Source organism: Mytilus trossulus, chromosome 6 (genome assembly GCF_036588685.1).
Source record: "Mytilus trossulus isolate FHL-02 chromosome 6, PNRI_Mtr1.1.1.hap1, whole genome shotgun sequence".
NCBI classification, from domain to species: Eukaryota; Metazoa; Mollusca; class Bivalvia; order Mytilida; family Mytilidae; genus Mytilus; species Mytilus trossulus.
Window position 1 is genome coordinate 82,045,828 of NC_086378.1, and position 19,458 is coordinate 82,065,285.

Genomic DNA, 19,458 nt, shown 5'->3' on the forward strand with positions numbered 1-19,458 from the left:
CGTCGGTACATTTTTACAATAGCAACATCTATGAAACTACTTAACAAATGTGAGCTCACACTTGACTTGATTTGTTAGTTCTCTTAATGTACTTACAGAAGTTGAACTATATCACATATTGTCTGAATATTTCCTTAAGATTGTATAGATAAAAAAAGGCAACAGTAGTATACCGCTGTTCAAAACTCATAAATCCATGGACAAAAAACGAAATCGGGGTAACAAACCAAAACCGAGGGAACGGCGTTAAATATAAGAGGAGAACAACGACACAACACCGAAACGCAACACACACAGAAATGGATCAAGCATCAGACAAAACACCACGAGAATAACAAATATAACATGAAAACCAAATACATGAATTAGGTATTCATGTATTTTGAATGCAGTTTCCATATAAAAAAATATACATGTATTTTGAAAGCATGTTTTTCTATATAAAAAAATATTCATGTATTTTGAAAGCAGTTTCTATATAAAAAAAAAACTTTAAGGGTAAGTCAAGAAAATTTTCCACGTATAAATGTTGCGCTACTGACAAAATGTGTTAAACCAAAATTTAAATTAAGTGCATTAGAATTGTAAATTATTTCTACAATCCTGAAGCAATTAAATTTATATATTTTTATGTTTTGTAGATGATGCGGAATATATTTTTAAAATGTTTTAACACGTACAAGTTATCATCAGAACCATTACTGAGTGAATCATATGCCTTAAACCATATGAAGTACAGTCCGAGACTGTTTGAAATAAAACTTTCCCAAAGAAGTGAAACAGTTGCCTATTTTGATGACTGTGATATGTTTGTGTTAGCTGAAGGGGAAGCTGCAGCTTTTCTCAATTTTCATACGGGTAGGTATAACCTCAATTTTCTAATCAGTTTTGAAAAACACATTTTTTCTGACATGCTTCACTAAAAAATAGAAATATGGAAAATGTATGTATCCCTCGGTTAATGTAAGACGAACCTGCTTTCATTTACTCGCCTTCTGATATGAAATTTAACGGTAGGGAGTTGTTTTTGGCGACACATGCAATTGCCTAAGCCATTTGAAGTCGCACATACAAAGGATTTTTGTATGTGTTGTCCAATCTGTAGCTTTCTGTTTACTATTTTATGGTATGTGCGTGCATCTTGTTAGCATTTCCCTTGTCATAATATGGTCTTAGTTGTTCAAAATTATGGGTTTCGATTGTTCCTTGATATTTCACTTTTTCAAAAGAAAATGTTTTACGTTAACTGAATGCTTCATAATAACGATTCAAAACTAACAACAGCAAACGTTACAAACACATATAATTCAATATGCCAGAATGTTCTTGAACACCAATATTCCGAACCATGCATGAAATTTAAGTAAAAAACGTCACAACAGAAACAAATATTTGAAGCCAAAATGTTAAAAAAAATATTCCGTATTTGTTTTGTAACAAAAATTTGTGTTTAATTTCGTACTTTCCTTCTGATTTCTGATGGATCATGTATGGTACAATACGTTGCTGCAACATTACTTTTATCTTTCTATGAAAAATTAATTAGACCCTAGTCACGATCTGAATATTTATTCGGCTCATTTGCAACAAAGATCTATTTCAGGTTGGAAAATAGACAACGAAAATATAGTTTAATTAGTGAGAAGTGTAAATTGAGGTTTCAATTTATATTTTCTTCTATAATCTGACGTAATCAGACCTGAAAGTAATTGGAATTATACGTGCTACTGTCGTCGATGTCACATACATTATTTATATTTTAAACCATTTATCTAATTCCTATCTAAAAATATCACAACGTCGATGGGTTCGGTGAAACTCAAGACATTTGGCATTACGGATAAACTGTTATGTGTAAATATTCGTAGTATAAATATTTATCTTTGGTTGTGACCGAGACAATTCATATTTTTTTGTGGTTTTCATTTCGAATAGACCAAACTAGCAAACAAACCTACTATTTTGGCAAAATAATCGTAAAAAGATTACACATTGCAGTACGCGACAATTACGGAACCTAGATTCAACACTGACACAAATAAGGCTATCTGATTGTTTTGGAGAAGAAACAAATGATAAACACAATGAAAACGTTTCATTTAAAATATTACAATATAACAACGAACATTTAATCTGAGACAGTAGTCGTCTCAGATTACAATACGTGTTACCAATATCTCTCCTCGCCTGGGTTACAAAGACCTTGCAATGACTGAATTTTTGTTCCTGTCGAACTTCTGGGAATGACAAAATAGTTTATTGGTCAGTCTTAAAGAGCTGTTTAGATTATAATGACCGTTTCAGATAAAAAAAAAATAGTTTATGTATACATGTAGTGCTTTTAAAGTATGTTTGCAGACTAAATACTATTTCGGTTGCACAAACGTTATACATGTCAAAATTCAAATTCACACAAACGTTAGAAAAATCAATCATTTGTCTGTAAAAAAGGCAATGCAAATATTTGATCAGAATAGATAGCATATCTATTTCATTATTTAAATAACAAAATGCAAAACCACAGCGCTGGAAACTCTAAAGCTAGAATCATATTAAGATTGAAAATAATGTAACATCAGGATAAAAATAATTCATTTTGCTACATCTCAGATTTGAATATAAATCTAGTTGAATTAGAATCAATCATGTTGGATACTCATATTGATAATTAATTAAACTAAAAAAACTCTAACTCTATATGTAGTTCGTTAACAAACTGAAGCTTTGCGTCTGCTGCCAAGTTATTGCAGCAATTCACATTAACGATATTGGATCTTTACGAAAGTTTTTCTGGTTCTCTGAAATCAACATGTATTGGCACTAAACATTTCCATTGTGTTCATGGCTATTAAGTCGTTAGTTGATGTGAGAAGACACCTCGATCGAATAAACAAGATAACAATATTGTTAGGTATAATCTAGTTTAATTGACGTATTTATTCTATTTTTTGATTGGTGATTATAGACGAACTAGATTTACAAAATAGGGATGTTGAGGTCGGGATCAATAATAATCTAACATCATTAGCACGTCCGATATAGGTGTAAGGAGCTATGGTCTTCAAGGATAGATAAACATTTAATTGCAAAACATCTGCAATGCAAATTACTACAACATTTCACACAGTGGTCAATTAATCGCAGAACGTGATAAAACAGGCTAAAGATTCAAAAGAGAAAATCAAAACTAACAAAGACCAAAAGGGAACAAACCAAATCATGGCAAAACATACATAATCATAAACGTATCATTTACAATTACATCAGTAATGTACTTTCAGTATTATGCAAAACAGAAAGTGCACATTTTTTATACAATGAACGAGCAATTCTAGTAAAAAAAAGCACACGTGTTCTTTTATGAACCAAACCTTTCATGAATTGATAAAGTCATAAAGAAGTCGTTCCTTCAAGACTAAACAATCAAAGAGTAGATATGTTAACCTCCCAAACAAATGGGCATCATTTCAGTTTCACATGACATACTAAGGCATATTCTATGGCGATATAGTTTATAAATAGGAAGATTATTGATAGTTAATTGCTACCCCTTAAGTGTTCAACACTCTCATGCAGATTTATAAGGAGAAAAAATAAATTGGTCACAGAGGTTCAGTTTGATGACATATTATGAGGGAAAATATATAAAGGCAACAGTAGTATGCCGCTCATTGAAACCCATAAATCGGTTAAGATAAATCAAATCTAAATTACAAAGTAAAACTGAGGTAAACACATCAGCTATAAGAGGAAAACAACGAAATAACAGAAACACTTAAGTGCAACAAAAACCCAAAATGACGAGTCAACACACACAGAACGAAGTTAACTATAAGATAACAACTGCCATGCTATCCAATATTTTTACGGTTGAAGACTTATTTCACATCATTGCAAATTTATTACAACGTATGTTTTGTATGTTGACGATCAAATACAAAATTTTAATTTCTACTGAACAGCTGAATTTTATAATCATCACATTTCATGCCTTACAATGCTCCGTTCAATGTTGATACCAATATATGACCTTAACAAGCAGCTGTCTATTATAGTGACAAGACGGTTTACAAAACTTAGATTAATACTAGTATTAATTTATATTTTCACACACATAGTCATTTCTATCTATAGTGAATAAATCAGTTTAATCTACTTTATAAAAGAAAAGTAGTTGCTGTCAAATTGTGTATTAAGGCAATAAATAATATACTTCATATAACACAAGATATGTTAATGATTATGCAAAACCTCAATGTTGTTTTCTCTCATATAAATGAATGACATTTCACATTCTTGTTTTTACAGGTTTAGATATAAATCCTGCCATAAGAGGATTAACATCACTTGGACGTTTTATTGAAATGATAACAGTTGCCGACACTGAACATGCGGTTTCTAATGCCTTAATGTATAAGATGAAGCATTCCGAACAGTTATTTAGAGACTTCGTAAAAAATGGTATTCGAGAGTATATGCTGACGTAATAATTGATTCAGATTATGAAATGTGTTTGTAGAGTACAAGAGACCAAATTGCCATTAGAAGACAGAAGACTACCTTATATCCCTCCTATAAAAACTATTTATGAATTGAATGTCTAAATATGTTGTGGCTAAAAAATATAGTTGTGTTTTTTGCCCCTGTACATACCTTTAAATTTTACTTTTACCCTAACACGAATATTTCTATATTTAGTATAATTATGTAAAATATTTGAAGGCTGTTTTCCCTATATACCAACCCTCAATGTGTATTCCTACCCGAACAAATTTTAAGAAAAAAATAACAGTATACCATCAATAATGACCAGAATATTAAAAATATTAAATATTTGAAAAATATTGTACCTTTTTTTCCCCTTTTGTTCTACCTAGAGGCACAAAACAAATTCGTTCATTTATACATTGTATTATGTAATTTGTTATTGGAAGTTGTATTGCAACTTATCTGTCAAATCAAGTTTAACTATTTGTTTTTAAAAACTTGCTACATTTTAGTCGCGATAGAATTTGATTTATTACTTTTTTCTTCCATTGCATCAATTTAAGGTTGTCTTCACAAATGGTATCATTACCGCATTGTGTTACATTTGATTCATTTTTTTTTCTGGTACTTACATGTAAGTTCGTAGGAACATTCAGTACAAAAGCTTTAATATATGTTATTCGTTTTACATTTCGTACTTTTGGAATGCTATTTGCCTTCCAACAGACGATATAACATTCAATTCGTTTTGTAATCACTGGTACAAGCACATGTGAAGACACAGTGCCAAAAGAATGTATGTGTATAAGAGTGAATAATATTTAGATTCTAAAAGTTGAACCAACATTAAACATTTATTTATTTATTTTGTTTTACTTATTTTTTTTATTTTTATTTGACATAAAATAAATAAGGAAGATGCAAGTCATGTCAAATTAGAAAATGCAGACACTTTGTTTTCTACCTTTAGTTCCGTTAAACTTAACCCTCATTTATATATATTATTAAAAGAAATCTCTCACAATTTGCAAGTAAAAATGTGTATTTTTTTTTTTATTAATGCCTGAAAAGATCGCTTTCTAATCAAAGTTATTCACCTTTAATCAGTTGTTACAAAATGATATAACTGCGATATTTCCCATAAAGATTTATGAATGCAGTTGTAACGCTTGAAGTCCTGATGCAATCAATCCAATTAAATGATTAGTAACACGATGACAAATATGTTTAAAAATGTTTAAAAAGATGTACATTTTTATTTGATGTAGGTATTTTCTTTGATACATGTATGTGCTCATTGTAATTTTTTTATAAGACAACCTTTTGCATCAATTGCTTTCCAAACATCTAAGAAATACGGATACTGTTTTCACACGATCATTTGTTAACCGGATTTTTGTGACAAAAATGTCGGTTATTGATTTGGGGATGTACGGCGGTCGGGCGGGCGGCAACCAAATGTTGTCCGTGCATTTACTCATGAACCGTTCAACCAAAGCTTCAAATTTTAATATGTTGTTACAGACAACAAAATTAGGGACAAGTTCAATAATGACGATTTTGACTTTTACCGTTCAGGAGTTCTTGAAAGATTGAAAAATAGCTTTTCCAGTCGTGTCCGTGCATTAACTCATGAACTGTTCAACCAAAGCTTTTCAAATTTTAATATGTTGATACTTATGACAAAATGGAGGTCAAGTTCGATAATGACGATTTTGACTTTTACCGTTCAGGAGTTATGGTTCTTGAAAGATCGAAAAATGTCTTTTCCGTTCGTGTCCGTGCATTTACTAATGAACCATTTAACCTAAGCTTTTCAAATTTTAATATGTTGATACTGATGACAAAATGAAGGTCAAATTTGATATTGACGTTTTTCACTTTCACCGTTCATCAGTTATGGCTCTTGTGATACTGTCCAATATTTTTGGTAGTTATACCCCGTCTCTAGGATTGATGGCGAAATTGTATATACCTTGTCCGTCTGTCCTTCCTTTCAACAATTTTTACAGTTGATAGTACTCAACATAATGTCATCCTGTTTGGTCAGCCGCATGACTGTTGTTATTTTGTGCACATGTCAGACCTGTATAACACATATCTTATATTTGCCCATTCTTGTTATTTTTCAATGTTTTGAAAACTTTAGAGTGTTATGTCAAACATATCTCCAGTTCTACTGAACAGAGGGAAATTAAAACAGTAATAAGTTGTAACTAGTGCATGACGGGTTTTTTATCTGTAAGTGACCATCATTTAAGCCCTTCAAACCCTAATACTTTGAATAAGGAAAAAGATATGACGGGTACTCAACTGAGTTTCTTAGGATGATTTATTCGAAACCTTTTAATTCACATTCATTTTCATACAATAAAGACTACAGAGTAAACATGTGCCATAAATGAACACGTTCTGTGACAAAAGACCAATAAATGTAGTAGTCTGATTGGCATGACAGTTATTAAGTAACTTGTATTATTTTTAGCAATATTTGTTCTTTTCTGTGATTACGTTATTATACATGTCAGACAATTCCATTTGTTTTATATTGTAGACAAATAAATTATTTTATAATTAGTGTAGTTTTTGTAAAATGCATACATGTTTATATTTTCAAATTGGCAATACTTTTATTAAAAATTTACAGTAAACTATTATTATTGGCACATCATTTTCGGGTGTTACTACAAAATTGTTTGACTTTCGTCATCAGATATCACATAAAAAAACTCTAAACTCTAAAACAAACAGACATAATAGGTTACAATGTCAAAAATCGTGTGAGTGCAGACAAAGTTGTGATATAATCTTAATAACTATAACAACAAACAAATATGTCAACAAAGAAAAAATCAAAATGACAAAGCACTGCAAAACGCTACTGTTTTGATATATTTAGTCATTTATTTTACGTTAAATATATATTGTATCAATCATGCGTTGTTTTATGTTTATTTTTATATTAATGGTTGCCCAGTTTGTCTTGCGAATACTCTCTTCTAGTGTCCTTAATTGCATTTTTATTTTCGAATACCTTACGGGGACCTAGTGTAAGTGGATCTTCTTCAAAATGAACAGACATTGTCTATTTTCATAGAATTAAACGTATAATGTGCTGACTGTCGTACAAGTTAGAGGTTTACCTAGCTATAAAACCAGGTTAAATCCACCATTGGCTACATAAAAAAATGCTTGTACCAAGTCAGGACTTTTACAGTCTATTTGTTTGATGTGTTTGAGCTTTTGATTATGGATTTGATTAAGGACTTTTCATTTTGAACTGTCTTCAGTCATATTTTTGTGATTTTACTTTTTTCTGGATAACTACATAAGAAATAGTTCTTATTTACTTCGTATAGAGCTATTAAAACAAACAAAAACACGATTATCAATGTACGTGATCTATAAACTTAAAGAGCAAACTGTTAACATGTTTTTCCACATTTTTGTGCTTTTTTCTCATTTCCGGTCCGGTGTGAGAAAAATATTTCTCCTCACTAGTGAAAAATCTGTTCTCAATGTGTAGAGTTTGATTAACAAATGATAAGTAAAACGATCACAAATTTACTATTGCACAATGACACAATGACGGGATGTATAAGTACATAGTCACGCCATGTATGTACGGAAGAGATTGCTACACAGATAATAATGGATAATAAAGAATGTGACGAGTTTGCTTTACGAATGATAGTTAAAACGATCATATTCATAGAAAAATCCTTAGAGTTTAGTTACTTGATCAACTTAAAGTTTCGCTTCAATTTGTACATTGATGCTTGGCATAGGAAATCCATAAGTCAATTTTACTGTTTCCAAAAAGTATGAATTATTAACTACTTAGGATTTTATTGACCCAGCCAGTTAACCTTAGCCGTATTTTGTACATTTTTTTAGAATTTTGGGTCATGAATGATCCTTGTCTTTGTTTGACTTTCTTTACTATTTTGACCTTAGCGTCACTGATGAGTCTTATGAAGATGAACACGGCTTTGGCGTATTAGATTGTAAACCTGGTACCTTTGATAACTATTAGCATGTCGAAATGTTCTATTGTATTGTTTGTTTGTGTATTTATCTGTTCTGGATGTTCTTCCATGTATTTGTACTGTAGTCTTGTCATGTAATATTGTCATTTTAGTGTTATATTTAACATTGCAATAACAAATGTGAGGCTTGGCTAGCCAGAAAACCAGGTTCAACCCACCATTTTTTCTTAAAAATGTCCTGTTCCAAGTAAGGAAATGGCACTGGTTATTTTATAGTTCGTTTATTTGTGTGTTGCTTTCTCTATTGGTATTTTGTTGCCCTTCAGTGTTACTGTTGTTTCGTTGTTATCCTTTTATGTTTAATGCTTTTACCTCGGATTTAGTTTGTAACTCGAATTTCAATCGATTTATGACTTTCGAATAGCGGGTTACCACTGTTACTATTATTTGTATATATTTGTATCTGCGAAAAAGCGTAATCAAAATAGATATTTTTAGAAATGCTCACACAAACAGCCTTTTAAATCTAGCTGCAAAAAGTTGATCAGACTTCTTCTGAGAGTTTTAGCTTTGTCATCGGATAATTATAACCACCGACTTAAAGTTAAATATCATCAAGTTATGTGAGATAAAAATCCAGTTTCAAAACAAGTGAAACCGGCATTACTTTGAATTCTAATATGACGTCTTTATTACGCTTGGTTAACAAAGCCGTGTTCTAATGAGTACAAAAAATATGTTTGACATATGCGCACGGTCTATCTGTTTATATTTACGTTATTTCCATCGTTATCCTTTCAAATATTTACATTTAAGCAGCTAACATAAACTTTTATTATATATTTTTATCAAACAACATATATTTGCCCTGCTCGTATTTTTTTTTTAACTTTTTCAAATATGAAATGTAATATACAGACTCCTCGGGTGGACATGGAACACTGAGCCAAACATTCTTACGGTATTTTCGAACGCTTCGACCTTTAAATATTTTGTATTTGTCATATTAGAATCGAAATAATTTCTTCAAGTCATGCTCTATGCTCATTTTAACATGGGAAGGCATTATATTTGAACACATTTTACAACTCGCTAACGCTCAGTGTAAAATATCGACAAATATAATGCCTATCCATGTTAAAATGAGCATAGAGCATGACATGAAGAAATTATTTCTTAATTTGTACATCTAAGATTTTGTGATCAAGATTGATTTGCTGAGTTTCAGCCAATATCCAGATGAGAGATATAATATGGAACACCAGTATAATCCAAACAATCGAGTCTTCAATTTATTGATAAGATTACCTGTGACTGCGTCATTTTTCATTATCGCCACATTCATTATGAACCTGTCCCAAGTGAGGACCCTATAGTTGAGCGGTTGTTGTGGTTTATTTCTTTTAAATAAGTCTCGTAAGTAGTGTTGTTATAAATAAAGCTATTCGTATTTTTCATTAATTGTTTCCTAATTTTTATGACTAGGCCTTTTATTGACGACAATAGGCTATGATTTTTTTCTCATCGTTTATGGTTGTCTATAATCGGATAAATCCACTTCATTCGAGGTTTGATGTAAAATTGTCACATTCTGTATTTTTGAATACTCGTCAGGACACTGTCGGCATAACATGTTTACGGCTCGACGGACGGGGGATTTGAACCCATGCAATAAAAAGTTATCATTTCTGAATATATGTTCTTTTATTTTTTTAATCTTTTCTGAAGATAGTACCACCAAATATTAAAGGTGAGTAGGATATCCAAAGCCTCAACGCAAAACAACTTGTATAGAAATAATATTGCTTTATTTATTTTTTTTCCAAAAAATTTAATTTATTTTCATTTTTAATTGCGTTATTGCTTTTCTAAGGCTACGAAATTAGGCATACATGTACTCACACGATTTTTTCTTCTGAATACCCATAAATAACTCTTTTTCAATTTCGAAAAAAGATAACAATTAAGGAATGGCTGTAATATGTTTTCTGTCTATAGATAAATAACATAAAAAAGTGGTGCACGCAGCACAACTAACGTAGCAGATAATGTAATGGTGTGCACAACATTTTGGAGGTTATTGATAGAAAAACATATTAAATAAAGGCAACAGTAGTATACCGCGGTTCGAAATTCATGAATCGATTGCGAAAAACACAAATCCGGGTTACAAACTAAACCTGAGGGATAGAAATCAAATTTAAACACATGTCTTTCTTATACTTAATTCCAGTTTAAAGGCGTAAATCATTAAAAACTTAGCTGATATACAAACTACTTTCAACCAATAAATAGATGTGCCTTATCGAAAATTTGATTATTTTCAGATAACACAGACAGCTATTTCACTCGATTCAAAGAAGTAAAAGGATTGTCAGACATATCAAGATGCTTTCCTGTCCAATATTCATTAATTCAAACGAATTACCATAATATCTTATTTTGTTCATTGATAGTGATTTCGTTATTTTGATAAAATAACTAATGTCAAAAACTTTTACCACATATTTAACCAAAAAGATTTCTACAATGTTGTATTGTGTGCTATTTTATTCTTTTGCTATTAGAATTAACATTAATTTCTACTCTTTTATCTTATTAGCTATTATCGTCTATTTATATTCCATTTCAAAAAGTTGTTTTTATACATAGAACCAATAAAGAATACCATTATGATTTTGATTTATTGGAAATTAACTTTCACATTTCTAAAACGATAATAGCAAGGGTGAAGATAGGAAATATTATGTAAATATCGCTATTAGAATAAAAAAAAATGTTATACACATGTAAGGAAAAAGGTATGAGAGAACTAAAAACACAAAACAACAACAACGAACTCTCGATTTTTCAATATCATATTCACCAACAAACGCAATGTATTGTCATATTATAAAACTCTGGGAACCGGAAGTTGTTTTTAAAAATGAAAGTCATTGTCGAATACAAAATCAGGATATAACCCATTCACAAAATACAAATTTGACGTCTTTGTTAGTTGAATAATTCATATCATCATATAAAAGCCAAATAGAAAGTATATACTCATTTCATAAAAAAATATAAGAAAATCTATCTGACCAATTAATATTCTAAATCATGTGAAACTCCCACAAAAGACCAACATGACACAGAAATAAACAACTATAGGTTATCAGTTTGAATATGTCGCAATAAAATAGATGAAACAGAGATGATGTAAAAAAAAAAAAAAAAAAAAAAAAAAAACCAATAAGATGACCAATAAGATGATTAAATACGTCAACGACATTTGGTATATAGCTCACTGACGGATGAATCAAATTGCAGCTGAGCAGATGGTATAGAAAAGATCATTAAATGTTAAATGCCATTTTTTATATGTAGCAATATGACAGATGATGCATGATGCGTTTCCATAGATGTTGTGCAAAAAAAGATTAAGTGTGACAACTTTACAAAAAAAAATTCTTTCGACAACATGCTTTAACTTGCTATTCACTTGTTCTTCTGACGTCTTCACCGAGACTGCCTAGTTAATGAACTTAAACATGTATAACTATAGTATAAAGCTAAGCATACAGTGACAATAATGTTAATATCAATCTTAAGGTGGTATGGGTGTCTTCCTCCATTTTGAATTGTTAAAAACAGAAAACCAAAGGTCCAGATTTTCCATTAAGTTAGCAAAATTTGATGCAGGAATGCAGATATCTAATGTGAATTTTCATTTATAAGAACCAATTTATAAAAATATAACATATAAATATAAATATTTTTGCAAATGTTAATTATTTTTGGTCGTTTTTCCTTTTTTTAAATTGATATTTTAACTATAAAACAGTACATTTTCTGAAGGATTCTACATGGAATTTTTCTATTTTGTATTTAAGCCGGAAAAAACGTACGATGACCATATCTTTTCTTTTAATATTCTCAAAGCAGTGTCTGAAAGCTATCTTTTCCTGAAGTATTTAACAATTCTATCATTTTGTTTAGTTTCTAATCACAAAATGGTGCTTTTTCCTGTATAATCAATACAAAATATGTCATTTTGTCCCGTCCTGTAGTTTTAGAAAATGAGCGGTAACCTATCATTTTTATTAAATTTTTCAACATGTATAAATAGATACTACGTTTTGGCAAAGTATGAACAAATTCTATCATTTTTACCTTAAGCAGCCATGTCTTCTTATAGATGAGGAAATCCTTAATAGAGGAAAATACCGATTTTTAAATGAATTCAAGCTATTATGAATTTATGGTGAAGTGATTCTAAACAGATACCATGAAAATATGATTTTTTTTTGGTGTTATTAAAATTTGCAGTTACAAAATGTAAGAAACTATTAGAAGTCAAGGAATGTATCTCCCTCTTGCAAAGCGCTGAGTCCTTTCACGGAATTGGATATACTTTTTGGACCTTTTGGATTATAGCTCTTCATCTTTTATATAAAATTTGGATTTCAAACATCTTGGCCACGAGCATCACTGAAAAGACATGTATTATCGAAATGCGCATCTGATGCAGGAAAATCGGTACCATTAATGTTATTATAAGTATCTTTCATATACAAGTACTATTAATATGAAAAATTTGTCTACAAAAATAATTAGGAAAAATTCTCAAATAGTTAAAAAAAAAAAAAAAAAAAAAAAAGGAAAAATTAAAAGAAACAGACCAAATGATGGAAGGAGACGAAAATAAAAGATAAAATATTAAAAAGAAAAATGTAATAAATAGTTAAGTGAGCTTAGTGTGTGTACCTTAAACATTATTTTGCTTTTGTTGTGTATGTTTATAGAAGGATAGTTAATAAAAACGTTTGATTCACATTTGTTGAACGACTTACATTGAGAGCGTCCAATCACGGAGATAGTTCATCAATATTTTTCTGTACAAATCAATACAACCAAATATTTTCAGAAGGATAAACACTATTCGAAGTTTGCATATGGTATTTAAAAAAAATGGTAGAATACCACGTACTTTAAATGTTTCTTTTGTCTTTAAATTTCTGCCCAGTGACGTACATCGTATCTGCTTTTCCTCATGAACAGTACAGTGCATATAAAAATATTAATTTATGAAGAATGGAAGCCCGGCTACCTTTAACAAACTGCTTAACAGAAAGATAACACTTTTTTCATGTTTAACCTAAAGTTTATGTTTATATTAATAAATATCGTAAACGTTGTTTTTTAGATTTGAGGGGCAATAATTATTGTTTGACAAATAATACTTTTTATTCTTTTGTTAGCAACCAAGCAACTCGCTTTCTTGATTTAATTGGTTTATGTCAATTTGCGGCGTTCATCCAAACTCGCGTGAATCTTCTACTTTCGTCATCAGATATGACATTATAAACTCTAAAACAAAAACCAACATTTTATTACCTTTACAATGTAAAAAGTAAAATTTAAAGGATTTGATGCGTCTTTAATGCTCAAAACGTTGGTTTTATTTTGTAACGATCATAAACTAAACAGGTATAATTACGAAATTAGAAGATGAATTCGATCGCATATCATTTTACCCGAACAAATATCAGCAGTCTGAAAAAAAACCTGACCAATTCACATAGATATAAGACATGAAGCCAACAGATCAATACACCTTATTTTGCCCAGTTTGCCTCTATGTTTTTATTTTGTTGTCATGTCGAATTCCTTACGGAGATGTACATGATGTAGTGTTGTACCTCAAGTTGGTCGAATTGAAAAGGCGTTGTCAAGTTTCATATGATTAAACTAATTATTGTCTTGAATTGACGGATCTTACTGTTTGGTAACTCCTTAAGAAAGAGTTCTTATATATTTCGTAGATAGCTATATAAAAAGAACGATGATCAATGTACGTGATCAATATACTTTAAGAGCAAAATGTAAACATGTAGATTATTATACATCAGTATCGATTCCATAGTTGATTAGGTTTCTCTGTCAACCGAAAGTAAGAAGAAAAAACAACGATTGATTAATGTTTCTTTACGAATCAGAAAAAAAACCAGTTGCTGTTATCATCCAAGGGATTAGTCAAGCAATGAATCCAGCAATGAACACTTAGCATTATGGAAAAATTGTATTGCAGGACATCAATTCATTGAAATTTGTTTGTGGGATCTTTCAGTCAGTACAATTACTTGATCTACTTACAGTTTCGCTTTAGTATATGCATTCGTGCTAGGCATAAGACATGCAAATGTACATTTTGCAACATTATTTCACTGAACACAAATGATTTTGTTTTTATTCTATGCTGTATTGCTTCACGTCAGCCATTCTTAAAAACTTTCCTAGATACTAGTACCTTTCCCGAAATGAGATGAAGTGTGAATGAAATTGTAATGATATAAAACATTTTTGTAAGATTGCTGCTAACACTCGAGCTTAAACCGCTTTCGTTTCTCTCTTTTGATAGTAAAGTATTTCATTATATTTGGTCACAGATTCATATTGAGCTAGAAAAGTCTCGATTATCATTGACTCAGCACCATTATTTTTAAATTCCGTTTCTTTTTCAACACTTTCAATGCCTGCTAATCCATATATCTATGTCCTGTTTTTTTTCCTTTCCATGAAACTAATGTTGCTTGACTCCGCCAAGTAAGGCATTGTTTTCATCAGTGCCTGTACCGTCATAGACAATTGGTTAAACATGTATTTTCTACATGGCAGTCATGATGCGTTTCTAGGTCTAAGGACTATTAATGTTTCATCGTATGAACTTACAATCTGGAACCATTTTTTCCCCTTGAAATAAAACAGTATATAAGACAGCAGGGTTCAGTACAGCCAACACCCTGCTGAATATACAAGTAATGATTTAAATGTTTTGTGGCATCTTTTGCAAGTAACCCTGTCGTGTCATATATTAAACGCATTCTTGCTTTATCAAAGTACGATTTGCGAAACCAATTCGTCTTTTATTCCTACATTCTTGATACAGCATCGCTACTATGGCACAATAGCTTCCTTATGTATGTAGTACACATGTTTAAATAACGCCAGGGTCGGCAAATCCTGATGGGAATTTGTGTTTAAACATGCCTCTTAACATTGTTCATTCCATTCGTATTGTTATCGTCGATTTCAGTCTTTACCTGAAGTTTAACATGTTTTATATTAATAGCTGCAAAATTTGACCATAATTACAATGCTTTTTAATTTGTTTCAGTGTAAAAAAATATAGACTGCTAAATGTTTAGCTTTTGCTAATGTTTTCTCTGGAAACGTTCCTATCCCTTTATGCGAATTAGCGTATGCCAAAATATTTTTGTCAGAACAGTTCACATTTATAGCCATTATTTTTAATCTAGCTGCTAACAGTTGATCAGAAATTTTCGAAGATGTCTAGCTATTTCATGGAATGACCACTGACAAATAGTTATATATCATCAAGATATATGAGATAAAATTCCGTTCGCACAAAATAAAAGCTTTCTTTCAACTTATCATCGTTGCAAGACCAGCGTTTAATATACAAAAGTCACTACTTTGAATTTGTACATTTCGGATCTTGTTGATAAAGTATGTTTTACTGATATTCAGGATTAAATCAACTACTGTGGATTCATTAATATTTGTTGGATACCAATTTTCGTGGATTTCGTGGGAAATGGTGAACCACGAATTCAAATGCTCAACGAATAACATATTTTTAAAAGGCCTTTTATACCGAGATTGGCAAAACCACGAAATCAAATATCCACGAATATGCAAGTTTTCAACATTCCACGAAAATTGATACCCACGAAAAAAAATGAATCCACAGTACCAATATCTACACGATATATCTTTTGTGGAATACAAGGATAAGCCAGACAATCGAATTATCAATCTGTTGGAAAAGATAACCTGCGACTGCCTCATTTTGTAATTATCGCCACATTCCTTATGTATAATAAAGAATATGTTTTATGATTGCAATAAGACAACTCTCCATAAGAGACCAAACAACACAGACATAAACAACTATAGGTCAGTGTACGACCTTCAACAATGAGCAAAGTCCATACTGCATAGTCAACTATGAATGGTTCTGAAATGACAAAACTTAAACAATTCAAACGAAAAGAGTAACGGCCTGAGTCATGTACAAAAAATGAACAAATAACGAATATGTAACACATCAACAACAAACGAAAAGCATTGAATTACATGCCCCTGACTTGGGATAGGCACATACAATGTTCATACAGAATGTGGCGGGGTTAAACATATTAGAGGGACCCCCCTAACCTTGGTCCCAAGTCAGTAGAAGAGGGGGAAATATACCAGATGAACATTCAAACTCATTATCGAAAATAAACTGACAATGCCATGGCTAAAAATTAAAAATACAAACTGACAAATAAAAATACACAAGAAACAACGCAGAAAACTAAATACTGAACAATACAAACCCCACAAAAGGAAGGGTAAGCATATCCTGCTCTGCATCTGGCACCAGTCGTGTTGCTCATCTTATTACAAATCCAATAAATAGTCTAATTCGGTAGGTAACATTCATGAAAAAAGAAGGGGATTGAAGTGATGACATAAGAATCATATCCGATATCATTTGTGAAACGGTTATGCCATATCTTGATGAGTGGTTATTTTGTGTTATTTCTCTTAAATACGTTTTCGTAAATTGTTTGCTATAAATAAAACCATTGGTTATTTTTTCTATTGAATTGTTTAATAGTATGATGTCAGGGCGTTTAAAGCCGACTATAGTGTTTTTTTTCCCTCTTCATTGAAGCCTACATGGTTGCTTTTAATCGCTTCCATCCCCTTTATTCGTATTTTGGCGGGAAAATGACCCATGAGCTGTCATGTCGTTTTGAATACTCATCAGGACAATGTCGGCAAAACATGTTTTCAAATTTCTGAATATTTCTTCTTATGGTTTTTTTTTCTCTTTTACAAAGCCAGTACAACTGAATATTAAAGTGCGGTACGCTATCTAAAGCTTTAAACAAAACATTACTTTTAAGTTGTGGTTGTTGGTTTTTTAATGCCTTGTTTAAACATACTCATGCAAAAATTGTTTTCTAAAAAATAACATTGATTCAATTTTTAAAAAATGGGTACACGAAGACTAACCCGTAAATAAACTCATCATAGATACCAGGACTTAATTTAGTATACGCCAGACGCATGTTTCGTCTTCAATAGACTCATCAGTGACGCTCGAATCCAAAAAAGTGAAAAAGGCCAAATAACGTACGAAGTTAAAGAGCATTGAAGACCAAAATTCCTAAAAGTTTTGCCAAATACAGCTAAGGTTATCTATGCCTGAGGTAAAACAAGCCTCAGTATTTCAAAAAATTCTAAATTTGTAAACAGCAAATTTATTAATATAACAATATCAATGACAATTCTTGTCAGCACAAAAAGTAAAGTAGATAATTTAAAAAGTAAAATCACAAATATACCGAACTCCGAAGATAATTCAAAGCACACCACCTGATTTTGACCTTATTGACAGAAAAAATATTAAAGACATATCTTCTCATTTAAATCAAGATTCTAATTTTAAGGAGCAAATCGTGACCAACGTTGATGATGTCACAACCACGTGGCGAAATTATACTTATATCCAACACGATGATATGCCTCATCGAAAATTCACACAGACAGAAATTTTACCAGATTGAATGTTGTAAAGGGACTGTCAGACATAGCAAGTTGCGCCCCTGTCAAATATTCATTCTTCCAAACAAATAACCATACTATCTTATTCGTCCGTTGATAATGAATTCTTTGTTTTAATCAAACAGACTTAACCTAAAAATGTTGACATACTATGTTTGTAGGATATTTCGTATTGCAATTGATGTCTACTCTTTTATCTTATTAGTTAATATTCCATTACGACATTTCGAAGTTGTTTTGATACATAATGAGAATTTTATTATTTGTATTAGAATTTAACCTACACATTTCTGAAATGGTGATTTTTTAGCAAGGAACTATAGTGACAATATCGGTATCAAAATGTTGAAGACGTTGAAAACATTTCAGTGAAAATGTTGTCAGAAGTTGAAATACGAATAAAACAAAGTACAGTGCATTTTTTAATCTCATATTTACCAATATCTTAGCTTTTGATTTATATAAGCGAAAACAGAAGTATAACTCAGCAATGGAATTCAAATACTAGAAAACAGAATATAACATATTTACAAATTAAAAGATAGTCGTCTTTGTTTTTTAAATTTTTTCATAAACTCTGATCAAAACTCAGAGTATAATTTCAATTCAGTAAAATAATTATAATAAAACGTATCTGACCAATCCTTAGTATGTCAGCTTTAATCTGTCGATGAACGGATGAAACAGAGATCTCGTTATTTAAAAAAAAAAATACATTGGTAATATATAGCTATATGACGGATGAAACAAATAGCACCTGCACAAATGATGTGGAAAAGATAATTAAATGTTACCAAGACGTTTTTGATATGTCGCGATACGACGGATACAACAAGATTCACTTCCACAGATGATGTAGGAAAAGTAGATTAAGTGTGACAACTTTAAGAAAAATCATTTGACAAAATGCCTTAACTTGCAATCAACTAGTACTTCTTATGTTTTTACCGAGGGTGCCTAGTTCATGTACTTAAACACGTATAATTATGGTATAAAGCTCGGCATTACGTTACAATAAGGATAATATCACTCTTAAAAACAGGCATGTCTACTTATAGATGATGAACTCCTTAATAGATGAAAATACCGATTTAGAAATGAATTCGAGCTATTATGAATTCATGGTGAAGTGAATCTGAATAGATTCCATTAATTTTGTCGATTATAACCAGTCATGATTTAATAATGTTACACAATTAGGATTATTTTGAGATAGGTCTTTGGTAAATCATTTCAATTTTTAGTTGATTAGTTACATCATGGCAACGCATTCATTGCTTTATTTGTTTAAATTGTGAAACCGACTATAATAAGTATCGTACGTATAATATTAATTGGATGCATTTGTCCCCAAAAATAA

The 19,458-nt window shown here is 30.9% G+C and overlaps 1 protein-coding gene across 2 annotated transcripts in view; it reads left to right on the forward strand.

Annotated features, from left to right (window-relative positions):
- LOC134722018 (uncharacterized) overlaps positions 1 to 6,681 on the forward strand; it is a 91,840-nt gene extending 85,159 nt beyond the window's left edge. For both annotated transcript variants that reach the window (XM_063585433.1, XM_063585432.1), the window contains exons 3-4: positions 642 to 858; positions 4,309 to 6,681. In XM_063585433.1, the coding sequence (XP_063441503.1) occupies positions 642 to 858; positions 4,309 to 4,487 (396 nt within the window). In that variant the 3' untranslated portion in view covers positions 4,488 to 6,681. The remainder of the gene's footprint in view (positions 1 to 641; positions 859 to 4,308) is intronic.
- The last annotated feature ends 12,777 nt before the right edge of the window (positions 6,682 to 19,458 follow it).